The sequence below is a fragment of the Bos javanicus genome, chromosome 29 (genome assembly GCF_032452875.1).
Source record: "Bos javanicus breed banteng chromosome 29, ARS-OSU_banteng_1.0, whole genome shotgun sequence".
NCBI classification, from domain to species: Eukaryota; Metazoa; Chordata; class Mammalia; order Artiodactyla; family Bovidae; genus Bos; species Bos javanicus.
Window position 1 is genome coordinate 26,071,164 of NC_083896.1, and position 16,878 is coordinate 26,088,041.

At 41.7% G+C, this 16,878-nt stretch overlaps 1 protein-coding gene across 3 annotated transcripts in view; it reads right to left on the reverse strand.

Annotated features, from left to right (window-relative positions):
* The window catches only part of ZDHHC13 (zinc finger DHHC-type palmitoyltransferase 13), a 51,152-nt gene extending 36,876 nt beyond the window's left edge, over window positions 1–14,276 (reverse strand). Inside the window, exons 1-2 of one of the 3 annotated variants that reach the window (XM_061406224.1) lie at window positions 14,162–14,276; window positions 7,936–8,003 (exon numbers count right to left, since the gene is read on the reverse strand). In XM_061406224.1, coding sequence (XP_061262208.1) covers window positions 7,936–7,989 — 54 coding nt within the window. In that variant the 5' untranslated portion in view covers window positions 7,990–8,003; window positions 14,162–14,276. The remainder of the gene's footprint in view (window positions 1–7,935; window positions 8,004–14,161) is intronic. The other 2 variants (XM_061406225.1, XM_061406226.1) reach the window with 2 other exon arrangements.
* Window positions 14,277–16,878: the final 2,602 nt, after the last annotated feature.

Consider the following 16,878-nt stretch of genomic DNA (forward strand, 5'->3'; position numbering starts at 1 on the left):
AGACTGTGGAAATGATGTTAGACAAAAACTAAATTCCAGTGATTTTTTAATTCAAGTTCAAAATGGATCACAAAGCAGCAGAGACAACTCGCAACATCAACAGCGCACTTGGCTCAGAAACTGCTAATGAACAGTATGTGCAGTGGTGCTTCAAGAAGTTTTGCAAAGGAGACGAGAGCCTCGAAGATGAAGAGCACAGTGGCAGCCGTCAGAAGTTGACAACGACCAGCGGAGAGCCATCATCAAGCTGATCCTCTTACAGCTACTGAAAGTGCCGAAGAACCCAACATCAACCATTCTATGGTCATTCAGCATTTGAAGCAAACTGGAAAGCTGAAACAGCTCAGTAAGTGGGTGCTTCATGAGCTGACTGCAAACCAAAAATATCGTTTTGAGGTGTCATCTTCTCTTATTCTACACAACAACAACAAACCATTTATTGATTGTGATTGTGATGTGCGACAAAAAGTGGATTCCATACAACCCCGGGTAACAATCAGCTCAGTGGCTGGACTGAAAAAAAGTTCCAAAGCACTTTCCAAAGCCAAACTTACACCAAAATAAAAGGTCATGGTCAGTCTGGTGGTCTGCTGCCAGTCTGATCCACTACAGCTTTCTGAATCCCAGTGAAACCATTACATCGGAGAAGTATGCTCAGCAAATCGATAAGATGAACAGAAAGCTGCAATCTCTGCAGCTGGCACTGGTCAACACGAAGGGCCCAATTCTTCTCCATGACAATGCCCGACCACACATCGCACAACCAACACTTCAAAAGTTGAACAAAGTGGGCTACAAACTTTTGCCTCATCCACCATACTCACCTGAAGTGAAAGTGTCAGTTGCTCAGTTGTGTCTGACTCTTTGCAACTCCATGGACTCTAGCCCAGCAGGCTCCTCTGTCCATGGAATTCTCTAGGCAAGAATACTAGAATGGGTAGCCACTCTCTTCTCCAGGGGATCTTCCCAAACCAGGGACCGAACCTGGATCTCCTGCATTGCAGGCAGATTCTTTACCATCTGAGCCACCAGGGAAGCCCTCATTGTCACCTGACCTTTCACCAAATGACTATCACTTCTTCAAGCATCTCGACAACTTTTTGCAGGGAAAATCCTTCCAAAACCAACAAGAGACAGAAAATGCTTTTCAAGAGTGTTGAATTGCAAAGCACAGATTTTTACACTACAGGAATACACACACTTATTCTCGTTGACAAAAACATGCTGATTGTAATAGTTCCTATTAATAAAGATGTGCTTGAACCTAGTTATAATGATATAACATTCATGGTCTGAAACCGCAATAACATTTACACCAACCAAATAGTTCTGCCATAAAACAAAGGCCATCTGCAAAAGACACTAAAGTATTCTGTTACTTGTAATAGGTCGAGGGTCATGGCTCTTGACAGCAGGAAGGTCACGTCTGCTTCAGGAAGTCATGGCAAATACACCCTAAGGCTACATCCCAATGTATAAATGAAATCCCAGAAGAGGAAAAGGAAATACTTTTAAATAATTTGACTAAAAAATAGCCAAAAATCTTCCAAATTTGGTGAAAATTATAAACCCACAGCTCCTACAAGCTCAACAAACCCAAGCGGCACCAAGCTCATATTACACCAAGGCATATAAAAATCAAACTACTCAAAACCAATGATAAAGATAGCGGTCCAAGGAAAAAGACACATTATGTTCAAAAAAACAAAGATAAGAATGAACTCAGACTTCTTATCAGTAAGTACCAGCCAGAAGACAAAAGCAAAACAGTTTTAAAAATCTAAAAGAAAAAACTTAACCTGCAAACACTAACAAAAATATTCTTGAAAAATAGGAATGAAAGAAACACTTTTTTCAAACAAATCAAAGCTTAGAAAACTGCCAACAGACACTATCTTACAAGAAATAATAAAGGATGTTTTTCAGGCTAAAGAAAAATAATACCAGATAGAAATCTGAATCAATACAAAGAAATAGAGAGTGACAGAACTACATGGTTAATATGTATAATTATGTGGGTCAACATAACAGATTTTGTCACGTTTTTTTAATTTCTTGATGACAAAAAACAGAAGTATATTGTTACAGGAGATTCTTAAAACAGTATTTGCAGATAAACAGTTATAAGTAAACCCAAGAGCAACTTCTAAATAAATCAAGTCTTGCAATAAGCCAATAGCAGAAATAAAATACTTAAAACATACTCAGTATTTTTCAAACTACAGGAAAAGTAGAGGGAAAATGAACAAAGAACAGAGAAGGAATAAAACATATACGGTAATATATTTATACTAAACTATATTTATAATCACGTTAAATACTAATGGTCTAAAGAAAACCAAATGAAAGACAGTTTGGTAGACTGGATTTTTTAAAAAGCAAACACCTAGAAAACTACATGTCATCTACAGGAAACTCACATTAAATACAAAAATATACATAGGTTAAAGGTAAAGGATAGAAAGAGATATGCCATGAAAAAAAAAATAAGCATAAGGAATTCAATGGTTATATTAATATAAGACAAAGTAGACATCAACACAAGAAATATTACCAGAGATAAGGAGAGACATCTCAAAATATTAAAGAAGGCAATTTATCAAGATACAACATCCTTAAATACACATGTACCCAAAAGGAACTTCAAAATTCATAAAGCAAAAAAGAAAAACAGGAAGATTCATTATTATAGTCGAGTATTTTAATACTTCTTTCAGCTACTAGAAAAACAGAGAAATCAGAAACAGATGCACGTGTGCGTGCTCAATCGCTCAGTCGTGTCCGACTCTTTGCGACCCCATGGACTGTAGCCCGCCAGGCTCCTCTGTCCACAGGATTCTCCAGGTAAGAATACTGGAGTGGGTTGCCATTTCCTTCTCCAGAGGATCTTCCCGACCCAGGGATCAAACTCGCGTCTACCCTGTCTCCTGCACTGGCAGGCAAATTCTTTACCACTGCACCACCAAGAAGACTTAACACTATCCACCAACTGGATCTAACTGACATTTTCATAAAATCCCACCCAACAACAAAATAGATATGTGTTCCAAGTACACATGGAATATTCATCAAGACAGATAATATTCTGGGCCATAAAACAAGTCTCAACAAACTTATATGGGTTGAATTCATACAGAGTATGTTCTCTGGCCATAGCTGGAATTAGATTAAAAATCAATAACGAAAGGATATGTAGAATATTCTCAAATATTTGGAAACTAAACAACACAGTTGTAAATACAGTGAATTTTTAGCTTTAAACGCTTATAATCAGAAAAAGACTCTTGAGAGTCCCTTGGATGGCAAGGAGATCAAACCAGTCCATCCTAAAGGAAATCAGTCCTGAATATTCATTGGAAGGACTGATGCTGAAGCTTAAACTTCAATACTTTAGCCACCTGATATGAAGGACTGACTCATTGGTAAAGACCCTGATGCTGGGAAAGATTGAAGGCGGGAGGAGAAGGGGACGACAGAGGATGAGATGGTTGGATGGCATCACCAACTCAATGAACATGAGTTTGAGTAAACTTCGGGAGTTGGTGATGGACAGGGAGGCCTGGCGTACTGTAGTCCACGGGGTTGCAAAGAGTTGGACACGACTGAGTGGCTAAATGGGAAAAAAGAAGGAACTAATATAAATGACCTAAGCTTTTGCCTTAAGAACCTAGAGAAGGAAAGTAAACCCAAAATAGAATGAATGAAACAATAAAGATATGGAAATCCACGAAATATAAAAAAGAAAACAAATGCAGAACCACTGAAACCAACAGCTGTTCTTGGGCCTTCCCTGGTGGTGCAGCAGATGGGAATCTGCCCGTGGTTCCATCCCTGGTCGTGAGATTACATGGGCCATAGGGCAGCTGGGCCCATGTGACACAACTACTGAGCCCACGAGCCACAGCTACTAAAGCCCCCGTGCCTAGAGCCTGTGTTCCGCAACAAGAGAAGCCACTGCAATGAGAAGCCCACACATCGCAACGAAGAGTAGCCCGTGACTGCTGAAATTCAGAAGCCCGCCAAAGCAATGAAGACTCAGGGCAACCAAAATAAATAAAAATTACTAAAAACAAAAACAGAGTGTAGTTTTTCTTTAAATAGCTGGTTCTTTGGAAATAATAAATCAATAAAATTGATAAACCTCCAGACTGATCAAAAATAAAGATGTCAATGACATATAGCAGGTTTAAAAAAGAGGACACTATTACAAGATTCTGGAAACACTAAAAGGATAATAAGGGACTTCTGTGATCATGTTTATGCCATTAAATTCAATGACCTAGATGAAATGCAAAACATTTTCTTGGAACACACAAGTTATCAAAATGGAATTAAAAAGAAATGAGTAGCACTCTATCTATTAAGGAAATTGAGTTCATAATTTTAAAACTTCCCAATAGGGACTTCCTCATAGTCCAGTGGCTAAGACTGTGCTCCCAATGCAGGGGGCCCAGGTCTGATCCCTGGTCACGGAACTAGACCCCACATCCCACACCGGAGTTCACACCCCACAGTGAAGACCTGGTGTGGTCAAGTAAATAAATAAAAATATTAAACAAACAAAAACTTCCCATCAAACAAAAGCAAAACAACTCCAGGCCCACATAACTTTTAACCGGCAAACACTATGAAAACATTCAGGGAAGAAACGATACCAGCTCCTTCAGAATACAGAGTAATTGCTTCCTAGCTCATTTTAGGAAGCAGCATGATCCCCAAAATAAAACCAACAGACATTCGCAGTAACAAAACTACAGACTTAATACCCTTCATGAACACACATGTAAAGATCCCAATGAAATGTCAGCAAAATTGTATTCAGTGATTCAAATATAAAAAGGGTAATATACATTACAACCAAGCTTAAACATTTCAAAAGGAATCAGTACAATCCATCATCTTCACAAAATAAATATATTCAATTCAGCAGAACAAAAGCATTTGACAGAATTCAACACCCATGCATGACACTCTTTGGACACTAGGGAAAGAAGGGGACTTCCTCAACCTGATAAAGATCATTTATAAGAAATCTACAGGGCTTCCCTGGTAGCTCAATGGTAAAGAATCCACATGTCAATGCAGGAGACAAGGGTATGAGCCCTGGACTGGGAAGATCCCACATGCTGCCAGCAGCTAAGCCCATGCACCACAGCTATTGAACCTGTGCTCTAGAGTCCAAGAACCACAACTCCTGAGCCCATGCACCCCAACTACCGAAGCCTAAACACAAGAGGAGTCACCGTAACAAGAAGCCCATGCACTGCAACAGAGTCGTTCCCTGCCCCCCGCAACTAGAGAAAAGCCCACACAGCAACAAAGACCTAGAACAGCCAAAAATAAGTAAATTATTTTTTAAAAATCTATAGCTACCACACACTTAACAGTAAAAGAATGAATGCTTTAACTGTAAAGACTGAGACAAAACAAGAATGCCCATTATCACCACTTGTAATCAACAATGTAATGAGGTCCTGGACAGAATAAGAGTAAAGGAAAGAAAAAATGCATAGAGATTAGAAAAGAAGCAAATTCACCTTTATATACAGACAATATGATCATATACACAGAAAACCCAAAGGGATCTTTTTTAAAATTTACAATAGGAGTCGGACACGACTGAGCGGCTTTCACTTTCCACTTAAATGCATTGGAGAAGGAAATGGCAGCCCACTCCAGTGTTCTTGCCTGGAGAATCCCAGGGATGGAGGAGCCTGGTGGGCTGCTGTCTATGAGGTCGAACATAGTCGGACACAACTGACGTGACTTAGCAGCAGCAGCAGTAGCATACAATATAAAATACTTAAAAAGATTTTCTACTGTATCCAGCATGTTTAGTTGCATTTAAGGGAGAGGTTCACATCAAATATCTAGCAAATCATGCCTAGAAATCCAAACTGGCTTGTTATTTTCTAATCCCATCTATGGTAAAGATACCATAAAGTTGTTACCAGACCTTTATCCACCTTATTCACCAGACCTGTCTCTGAACAACTTCTCATTGTTTAAAAACAACTCTGAAAGGATGAATACACATCAAGAATAGAAAATTGAAGATACGTGAAATGTGCTCACATCAATTCTCCAGGAGTTCCAAAAAAGATTCAAGAAATGATAGGTTTACTGAAAGAAGTTCATAATCCCTCAAAGGGTTACTCATAAGGGATCAGTACTTTTGTTCTAAGTTATCTTACAGTTAAATTGACCTTTTGGTGTATAGTTCTGTGGATTTTAACACATGTGGAGTCTTGTAACCACTACCAAAATCAGGATCCAGAACAGTTTCAACACCTCAAAAGACTCCCTTGGAATATTCCTTTTAAGCCACATCTCTAACTCAACTACCTCAGCTCCTGGCAACCACGGATATGTTCTTCATTACTTATTTTTTTCTTTCCCAGACTGTCAAACAATGGAATAATGCAGAATATAATCTTCTAAGACTGGCTTCTGGCACTCAGCATAATGCTGAGACTCATCCAAGTTACTGTATGTTAGTAATAGTTCCTTTCTTGCTATATAGTATTCCATTACATGAATGTATCACAGTTTATCCATTTAAACAACCCACCTGGGTTGTTTCCAGCTTCTGGCAATTATAAATGGAGCTGCTATAAACATACATTTTGTGTGAACGTATGTTTTGCTTCTCTAACAGTGAAATTTGCTTGACCATCTGGTAAGTAGATGTTAAATTTATAAGGAGTTGCCAAATCGTTTTCCAGGGTGGCTGGACCACTTTGCATTGCCATTAGCAAATTATGAGCGTTCCACTTGCTCTGCATCCTCTGGCACTGACTCTCTCTTGTCAGTGTAAGAGATGCATATCCCTGATGGCTAATGGGGGCTGAGTGTCATTTCATGTGCTATCTGCTATCTGTGTATCTTCTTGGGTGAACTGTCTTTTTACTCATTTTTTAATTGGGTTATTTTCTCACTGCTAAGTTTTCAGAGTTCCTTATACTACACATGCTGCTGCTGCTGCTGCTGCTAAGTCGCTTCAGTCGTGTCTGACTCTGTGCGACCCCATTGACGGCAGCCCACCAGGCTCCCCCGTCCCTGGGATTCTCCAGGCAAGAACACTAGAGTGGGTTGCCATTTCCTTCTCCAGTGCATGAAAGTGAAAAGTGAAAAGGTAGTCGCTCAGTCGTGTCCAATTCTGTGTGACCCCATGGACTGCAGCCTACCAGGCTCCTCCATCCATGGGATTTTCCAGGCAAGAGTACTGGAGTGGGGTGCCATTGCCTTCTCCATACTACACATGCTAGACATAAGTAAGTCCTTGGTCAGATATGTGATTTGTAAATATATTTTCCCCATCTGTAGCTTACCTTCCAATTTCTTAAGTCTCTTTCATACAGCAAAGATTTTCAATTTAATAAAGTATAATGTAGCAATTTTTTTTTTCTTTCATGGATCATGCTTCTGCTGTCACTTCTAACAACCACTGCCTTGGGACTGCAACTCCTCTGCTCAGAGAGGAAGTTCTCCTCCCTCAGGCTTTCAGGTGCTTGTGCTGCCAGGAGACCGCTTTCCTGTTCCTTGAACCTGAACTAGAGGGCTTCTCCAGGAGCACTCCTGTCTGCAGGGATGCTCACTGCCAGGGTTCAAGTCCCAGGGTGGGGGACGGAGAGGAGGGGACTCAGATGGGAAAACAGTAAATTAGCTCCTGGTTCAGTGGTTTTTCGAATTCCGGTCTTTCCCTCTGCTCTGCCTGCTACAATTTTCTTTCGAGAATCCTTAAAGAGCATTCTATTCTATCCAGTCCATTCAAGGGGACAGACAGGGTGGAGTGTTTTTTGCTCCTTCTTAGCCAGAGCTAGAATCACAAATGTTTTTTTGAATACACAAGTTCTGACTTCTCTGGTAAATTCAACCTCACTGCATGAAACTCTAATTTTACATGCACACACACAGATAAAAATAAACACATACGTAGTGAGATGAAAACATCAAAAGGACATCAGGATTCTCTTCACCATACCGCATGTAACTACCTCCAACTGAGAGAAGACAAAGGACCAAGGAAAGAGTTAAACTCTACTCAGAATTTCTACAGTCTCAATAAACAGCAGATGTAGACGACAGAGAAATCAGTCTGCTTTTTATATAAAACTTAAATTTTTTTAAATCATAAAGTAATTCACACTAATTTTAAAGCTCCAGCAATACAGACATGAAGACTTTAGCTGATATTCTGGACTCTTTCCCTCCCAATCTTGTACCAGTAGAGATACTATTATTAACAGTTTGGTATATATCTTTCCTCACTATCTGTATATACTTTAATATATATAACATCATAGAGCATACACAGGTTTTTATGATTTTCTTATATTTAACAAAACATCTTCAAACATGGGATTTGATTATATAATTATTCATCAACTTGCCTGTCTCACCTAACAATATATCATGTACAGCCCTGGAATCAGTAAACAATAGTTGAATCTTATTCCATTGTAAAGACCTAGCATAATTAGACATTAGACATGAAAGCTGATTTCAGCATTCACTCTCTAAACAACCCTGTAATTAACATCGCATACATTCTCTAACATTGATTCACCAACACAGGACTGCTGGGTCAAAAAAATATATACGTATTTTAAACATAAACAGATACTGACCAATTATCTTCCCTAATTCACATTCCCAGCAGCAACTATAAGTGTTCTTTTCCCCAAAAACCTCCCCATAACTGATTATTATCAATCTTTTTACAATCTTTCCAATCTGATGGCTAAAACACATAAAAAAATGCTTTTTATCATTTATTGTCTCATATTTTCTCTTTTGTGGGTTGCCTTTTCATAGTCTGTTCTTCTAATGGATTATGTATCTTTTTTCCATTTATACATTAAGAAGATTAAGCCTTTCTTTATATACAGATTTTTCATCACAAATAAATGTTGTATATTATATAGATAAAAATGTATTACTTCTCATTATGCCTCAGGGCTTTAAGGACATCAGTTTCATTTTTCATGCAGAAAATTGAGGAGGATTACACATTTCAATATAAAGAGCATTTATTTATTATGAAGTTTATTCAGCAATTAATTCCTGTGTTTTTATGACATGCAAAGCATTATGCTAGGAACACAAGACATCAGTGTATATCCTTTAGGAGCTTAAGTCTAATGGGGAAGCTAAGTCAGAGACAAAGAGATACTTCAAGTGATAACTGAAGCAGTATATGATGCAACGGCAAAAATTGGTGACCAAGAGTAGACAACAGGAGGCACCTTGTGTTCATGCCGTTTTTGCCTAAATCCAAATCAGAGTAAAAGCTAAAGATGATTACATAAACTCAAAGCTTTGTTTCAGAGCCAACGGTCTCCAAAGTGAGGAGCCACACTCAAGGCCAAGCACTCAGTAACAGAAGAAAATGTTGAAGCTACTATTATAATAACTTCTGTATTTTTTAGAAAGGGGGGAGGGAAAGCCACAAAAGTTTATAAATTTGTCTTCTTTAATCTTTATGAGTTTTTAGTCCTGGAAGACTCATGCAATCTGTATATCAAGCAGGTCACTCCTCATGGTCTGTTTACAAAATAACTTGCTAAGTTACTTCAGTCGTGTCTGACCCTGTGCGACCCCATAGATGGCAGCCCACCAGGCTCCCCCGTCCCTGGGATTCTCCAGGCAAGAACACTGGAGTGGGTTGCCATTTCCTTCTCCAATGCATGAAAGTGAAAAGTCCCCAAGTTCTTTTTTTTTTTGATCAAAAAAGCTTAGAGGACACAGCTGTAAGTTATGTTCTTTGCTCTAGATATCACTCCCTCTCAAAATTCTGCGGTAAGAGCTACAGGTGAGAAAGGAAATGACCTGCTTTGGGAGGAGGTTAACTTCAGGGACAGTCACATAAAATGTTTACAGAAAACAACCATGGAGTCCCAGTGCAAAGGTTAAAGCAAAGTTTGTCGCGATCCCACATCCTTCTTAGAAATTACTTGCTGTTTAGCTTACAAAATGTTTTTTTAAGTTTTCTCTAGTTGTTTCCTTTTTACCATGTTGAAAGGAAAAATCTTCTTGAGAACAAGGTCCAAGTCTCAGATTTCAGGTTGGCTGTATGATGGTAGCTAATCATCTACCTGATTTAGGGCTTCAGTTTCTACATTTGTAAAATGAAAGGAGGAGATCAATGTAGCTATAAAGTTACTTCCAAATTCATGTTTACAGTTCTAAGAAGAGCTGTTACAGTAGTTATTATTGACATGTGTACTGGTAAAGGCATCACTGCATAAACAAACACCCTTCGTGGCAGTGGAAGCCTAACTGATAATATGGCTACCTACAATATTAAGGTAACAGAATAGACTGAGCAATGGACACCAGCAAACTCATATGAGTTTTCATTAATCATTCACTCAGGGAAATGTAAAGAACACCTACTATATACCAATCAGGGTATTAGGTACTTAGAGATAAAGGATGAATAAAACAAAATTCTTGCTACAATCCATTCATTCATTCACCAGGTGTTTCTTGAATGCCTACTCAATGTGTCAGTCACTGTTGGAGAAATACCTTGATATGGCCCTGAACACAACAAACACAGTCCAAAATAAGAAAAAGAAAAGGAGGGGCTGCTGCTACTGCTAAGTCGCTTCAGTCGTGTGACTCTGTGCAGCCCCATAGATGGCAGCCCACCAGGTTCTGCCATCCCTGGGATTCTCCAGGCAAGAACACTGGAGTGGGTTGCCATTTCCTTCTCCGATGCATGAAAGTGAAAAGTGAAAGTGAACTCGCTCAGTCGTGTCCAACTCTTGGCGACCCCATGGACTGCAGCCTACCAGGCTCCTCCGTCCATGGGATTTTCCGGGCAAGAGTATCGAAGTGGGTTGCCATTGCCTTCTCCAAAAGGAGGGGCAGGGATACCAAAAAAAAAAAGACTTGTAGCTAGCTGAATACTCTCCTCCACAAGGAACAGAAAAAGCAGAACAAGATATTACAAAATTCTATAAGACAGCTATGAATACATGTGTGGTGATTATTATAACAAAGTCCCCAAGTTCTTTGATACTTCTCCATCAAAAGGAAAGAATCTATGTCCCTCCCTCTCAAATCTGAGCTCTCTGACTACTTCAATAATAAAATACCACAGAAGTGACACTCGGTCAGTGATACTCGGCAGGCTCAGGCCTCAGAAACCGGCAGCTTCCTCTTTCTGTCTCTTGAAATGTTCACTCTTGGAGCCCAGCCGCCATGCTGTCCAGAGGCCCAGGGCATGTGCAGGTGTCCCTGCTCAAAATCATCATGACATGTGACTGAGGGTACCACCAAATGATACCAGTCTGAGTCATCCCAGGGGACAAGTCTTTCCAGCAGAGGCTCCGGACATGATGGAACAGAAACAAACCATCCCTGCTTTGCCCTGGCCAAAATCCTGACTGCTATGATTAGGGATGATTTGTTACACAGTAGTAGATGATTCGGAGAAAGCACTGGCAACCCACTCCAGTACTCTTGCCTGGAAACTCCCAAGGATGGAGGAGCCTGGTAGGCTGCAGTCCATGGGATCGCTAAGAGTCGGACATGACTGAGTGACTTCACTTTCACGCACTGGAGAAGGAAATGGCAACCCACTCCAGTTTTCTTGCCTGGAGAATCCCAGGGACGGAGGAGTCTGGTGGGCTGCCGTCTATGGGGTCGCACAGAGTCGGACACGACTGAAGTGACTTAGCAGCAGCAGTAGATGACTGGAACACAGTTAACATATAACAGGTATTTCTCACATGGAGATATCTTGAATCCAATTATTTTTTCTAAATAGTATATAAGTACCATTAAAGTTAATTAACTAAAGAGAAAACCAAGATCTAGAAAACCGTATTTAAACTCTCATGAGGCTCAAAATCCTGATGATTATCAAATAAAACAAAGACAGAAAGAGAGATTGGACAGATAACCTTTAAAATTTCTCATGGCATTAACAAGTACTCTGTATTAACAGAGTTAAGTATCCAAGTTTATTCACTGGGAAATTATTTACAGAGTATGTTAATGACATTAAATGCTGAGAAGAAACATAAAGGAAGGAAGGGGGTTAGGGAATGTTGCAGATAGTGGTTATGATGGGGAGGGCCTGCCAACATTGCCATGACATTTGTGTCCAGACCTTACAAAAGTGGAGGGAGTAAGCCATGTGAATATATGAGAAAAGAGTTTTCCAGATAGAGCAAATAGTAAGTACAAAGGCCTTGGGGCCAGTGTGGCTTTGGTTGATTGAGCAAGAAAGCAGTATTAATAAAAAATGAGGTCAGAGAGGAAACTGGGGGCCAGAGAGTAAAGGCAAATCTGGTAAAAACCTTTCATCTGGAATCAGAGGAACCAAATTCAACCAGAGCAGGAATGTTCTTGTCTGTTTTGTTCACCAATTAATCTCCAGCACCTGTAACAATGCTTAACCCCTGGTAGAAGGAATGAGGTCTTGGCTCTGTCACTTACCAGCTATTTGACTTTTAACAAATGACTCCTCTTTTTTTTTTTGGCCTCACCACAAAGCTTACAGGATCCTCAGTTCCCCAACCAGGGAATGAACCTGAGCCATGGGAGTGAAAGCACTGAGTCCTAACCACTGGACCTCCAGGGAAATTCCATGACTCTCAACTTTTTGAGCCTCAATTCTAATCTTTAAAACTGTAGCAACAATCCCTCCCCACCTCACAGAGTCACAGTGAGGGTTAAGAATACAGAAGTATTTTGCAAGCTGCAGAGCATCGTATATAGGTAAGATCTTTACGTTATTATTGAAAAAGTTAATAGCAATTATTATTAACAACAACAATGATTTCTACCTTGTCCCATTTAATCCCAACCTCTGAATCATGCTCTCCCTCCATGTGGCAGGGAATTCAAGCAGGGCAATCTTTCCTGAAGCACCAGGTAATGAAGTTTAAGCACTTAAAGGCTTCTGTAAATGAGTGGTAGTAATTAAGATATGATAATTATTCCTACTAACTTTTCCTTGAAACTCTAAGGGGGAAGAAAACAAACAAAGGAGACAGTTTCCACGTGAAGGTTCTACACTGTTTTGTAATATCTGGTCTGCTTGCAAACCTTTTTTATTCTATCAAAATGCAAGAACATTTGACAACTTCCCTCCTGTTTTGTTCCTCACTTAATCTTACATCAGCTTGCTGAAAGAATGGAGGGAAAAGGGAAAAATGAGGAACATTCTCAAGATGGCAAAGACGTTTCTTAGAGAGGCCAGCTAAGCCAATCAATCTCAAACTGCTTGAATCCCACTTAGGGACAGAAAAAATCTACTACCCAACTCACTCCAGCTGGAGACAGCTTCAGTTTTCTCATCTGTAAATGGGGATTCTATTACCTTCTTAAGGATGCTTCAATTCTGTAACTAAATAATGCACACAAAAGCATTTGGCATATATATGCTAAGAACTCACTAGACCCTGGCCGAACCTGAGTATTTTTCATATATTCAACAAATACTAAGTAAACAGCTATAATATGCCAGTCAGGACCATAAACAAAAAGGACAAAAATCTAGTTCTCCTGGAGCTAACATGTACCTCCTGTCACTCGCCATTGGCCCCTTCTGTTTTCTGAAACTACATCTGGCTTCCAGCACGACCTCCGCCACACACACAGAGTCCTTTGGGATTTTGCAGATAGCCATCACGCACCTCCCTCTCCACCCCGCTTTCTCTGGCCTAAACAAACAGCCTCAGATCTTTCAAGGAATAAGCAAGGATATGGCAACAGGGAGCTAGTACGGGGCTGGGTGGGGCGAAGACAGGTTCCCAGGCGCCTCGGCCGGAAAAGAAATGAATAGAACCTCACAGACTTCAGGCCAAGGTCACGAAGGGCTGGTCCAACTCAGGTGTGTCAGCTGACACCTCTCCCAGGAACGGCTTCCCTCCCCTCCCAGGCCCCACAGCGGTCCCAGCCCTACGGCGAATGCGGGAGAGCCGGTATGGCACTCACCCTATGTCTTCGCCTTTTCTTCCCGGTCGCCTCGGAGAGAATTCCCTGCATCATTCTCGGCGTTTCCAGGTTTCCCCCTCCCTGGATCCTGCCCCTCCGCTCCCTGAGGCCCCTCTGGGAGCTACCTCACACCCAAACTCTCCGTCTCTTCATCGCCTCGGCCACCCGCCGGGCCCCTGAGACGTTTGCGCCCATCCGCACTCACCTGCGAGCCCAGTCCCGGCTCCTCCATCTCCCCAGTGGCAGCAGCGACTCGACAAAGTGGCGGCGGCGGCCCGCTGGCCAGCCCGCCTCGAGCCGTCTCTACTCCCACTTCCTCCTGTGACTCCGCCTCCACCGCGTCCCTGGCTCGAGCGCTGCGCCGTCAATCGGCCTCGAAAGAGCCAATCCATGGCCTTCTTTCGGCTGGGGGCGGGACTCTCACGCCGCCAGGGAGGCTAGTGGAGAACTGCGAGTCTGAGGCCCCGCCCACACCCCGCCCACGCCGGGTGCTAAGAGCCGCTGGCCAAGGCTGCGCACTGCTTGCCCAGGTAGGTGTCCCCCTGTCCCCATGCCTCATTCTGCCGCTAGTGTACGTCCAGGATCTGGCGGTTATTCCAACGTCAGCCACCATCTGCAGAGTGCAAATCGGGACTTGGCTGTTTAATAGCTAGATGGCCTTGTGAAACCGTCTCTTAACTTTACCTCAATTTTCACATCTGTGAAATGGAGAAAACGAGGGTACTTATTTCACAGAATTGTCAGAAGGGTTGAACGAGATTAAGCATGTAAAGCCCCCTAGCCAATGTTTGACATAAGAAGGAACCAATAAATGGTAACTATTAAAACATTTGCCACTCTGTTCCTGTCATCTTGGGCAAGTCTCTTTCACCTCTGGGGCTCTGCATCCTCAGCAAAAGAAAAAAATATGTGAGTTCCATCGCTCAGGTGGATTGGGAAGAGCCGCCATCTGCGCTCCCCACGCCCTTTTGTGAACTGCACTGAAGTAGCTGACACCTAACCTCTATCCAGCCTGAAGGACAGACATGAAGCTAGGTGAAGACTTAGCTTCTGCCCTTGGGAGTCCACTGGGGAAATGGGTTCTCCTGCCTCAGCCTCCAGAAAACACTAGGGCTTCTTCTAGCCCAGCACTTAATACAGTCTTTGCAATTGTTCCTTAATGTATCTGTTGCCAAACCAAACCTTTGGAAAGTTAAACTGGAAAAAGATTGAAAGAATGATGTCTCCTCTATTCTACTATAATAGTTCTAAACCATAAAATAAATGTCTAGAAAGGAAACAAAGTGCTGGGTTTTCCTGTGATAAATACTATAATACAGTATAATTGTAAAGTTTGACTGTTATTATTATTATTATAGTGCTGCTACCTATTGGGAACATCCAGTCCTGAGTTCAGAGAAGGCAATGGCACTCCACTCCAGTACTGTTGCCTGGAAGATCCCATGGACGGAGGAGCCTGGTGGGCTGCTGTCTATGGGGTCGCACAGAGTCGGACACGACTGAAGCGACTTAGCAGCAGCAGCAGCAGTCCTGAGTTGCCCCAAAAGCCCAAGGTCTTCGAGGCTGGGGCCTTATTGTATCCACCTGTGAACTCCTGGTGCCTGGCACAGCATTGGTACATGGAAAATGCTTGGTACAATTTTACTGAGTGGATGGGTGAATGGATAGGTGTGTCATCAACTTCTATGATATAAGGTAGGACAAATTAAGTGGCAAATAGAAGTGCAAGCAACGTCCCTTGAAAGCCAGTGGAGCAAGCAATCAATTTGAACACCCCAGGATGAGACACTGGGCAAGGTTTCACAGAGGAGAGAGCCTTTGGTCATTTTGCTTAACAAGAGCTCTGTTTATTGATCACTTACTATGTTTCCAGAAGGAGAAACTGTGTTTCAGACTGATTCCATGAACCCCAAATCACTCAGCTGGTAAGTGGTGGAGAAAGGATTCTAACCCATGTCTCTTACCACAAAGTGCTTCAGCAGAAGTGGTTTGGTTGTTTCACTTTCAAGTCCCCTCCCCCGCCCCCTTTTTTTAATGCCTCTATTGAGCTTCTTCAGATTGGGATGGGTATATCCGTAGCTGGTGGCTGAAGGAAAGCAAACCCAGTGAGGCCTTGAAATGCCACCCTTACTTCTCATCTTTGAAAATGCCTCTGGCTTAGCGTGTTGACATAGCACTGGAGAATAGCCCAGTGGTAGGGGGCATGTTCCTAGAGCAGACCATCTGGGCCTGAATCCCAGTGCCAGCACTGAGTTGTCATATGATCTTGGGCAAGTTGCTCAATCTCTTTGTGTTTCAGTTTCCTAATCTGTAAAATATAAAAATGGGGAAATGATAGTACTTACTTCACAGGGCTGTTGGGAGAATTACATGAGCCATTGTACGTAAAGTACTTAGAGGAGTGCATGGAACCTAATAGGCACTGTATATGGGTTAGCTGCCATTGTCATTGTCATCGTCCTCCTCAGCAGTGGGTGGTGGAAAGAGTACCAAATGGACCAGCTGGAGGTGGTCATGTAAAGGGCTGAAGACACACACTCAGCAGACCTGGCTTCTAGTCCAAACTTTGCCATTATTTACCATGTACATTAGTTGACTTGGAGCTGCCATGACAAAGTGCCACAGGCTGGCTGGTTTAAACAGCAGAAATTTATTTTTCTCACAATTCTAGAGGCCAGAATCCAAGATTATGGTGTCAGTAGAGTTGTTTCTTCGAAGGCCTCTCTGCTTGGATTCAAATGGCTATCTTATTCCTGTGTCTTCACATTCCCTCTGTGTGTGTTATCTGCACCTTATCTCCTCTTCTTATAAGGACACTAGTCATAATGGATTAGGGCCCTAAAATGACCTCATTTGAACTTCTCTCTTTAAAGACTCTACTTCCAAATTCAGTCACATTCTAAGGTACTAGGAGTTAAGACT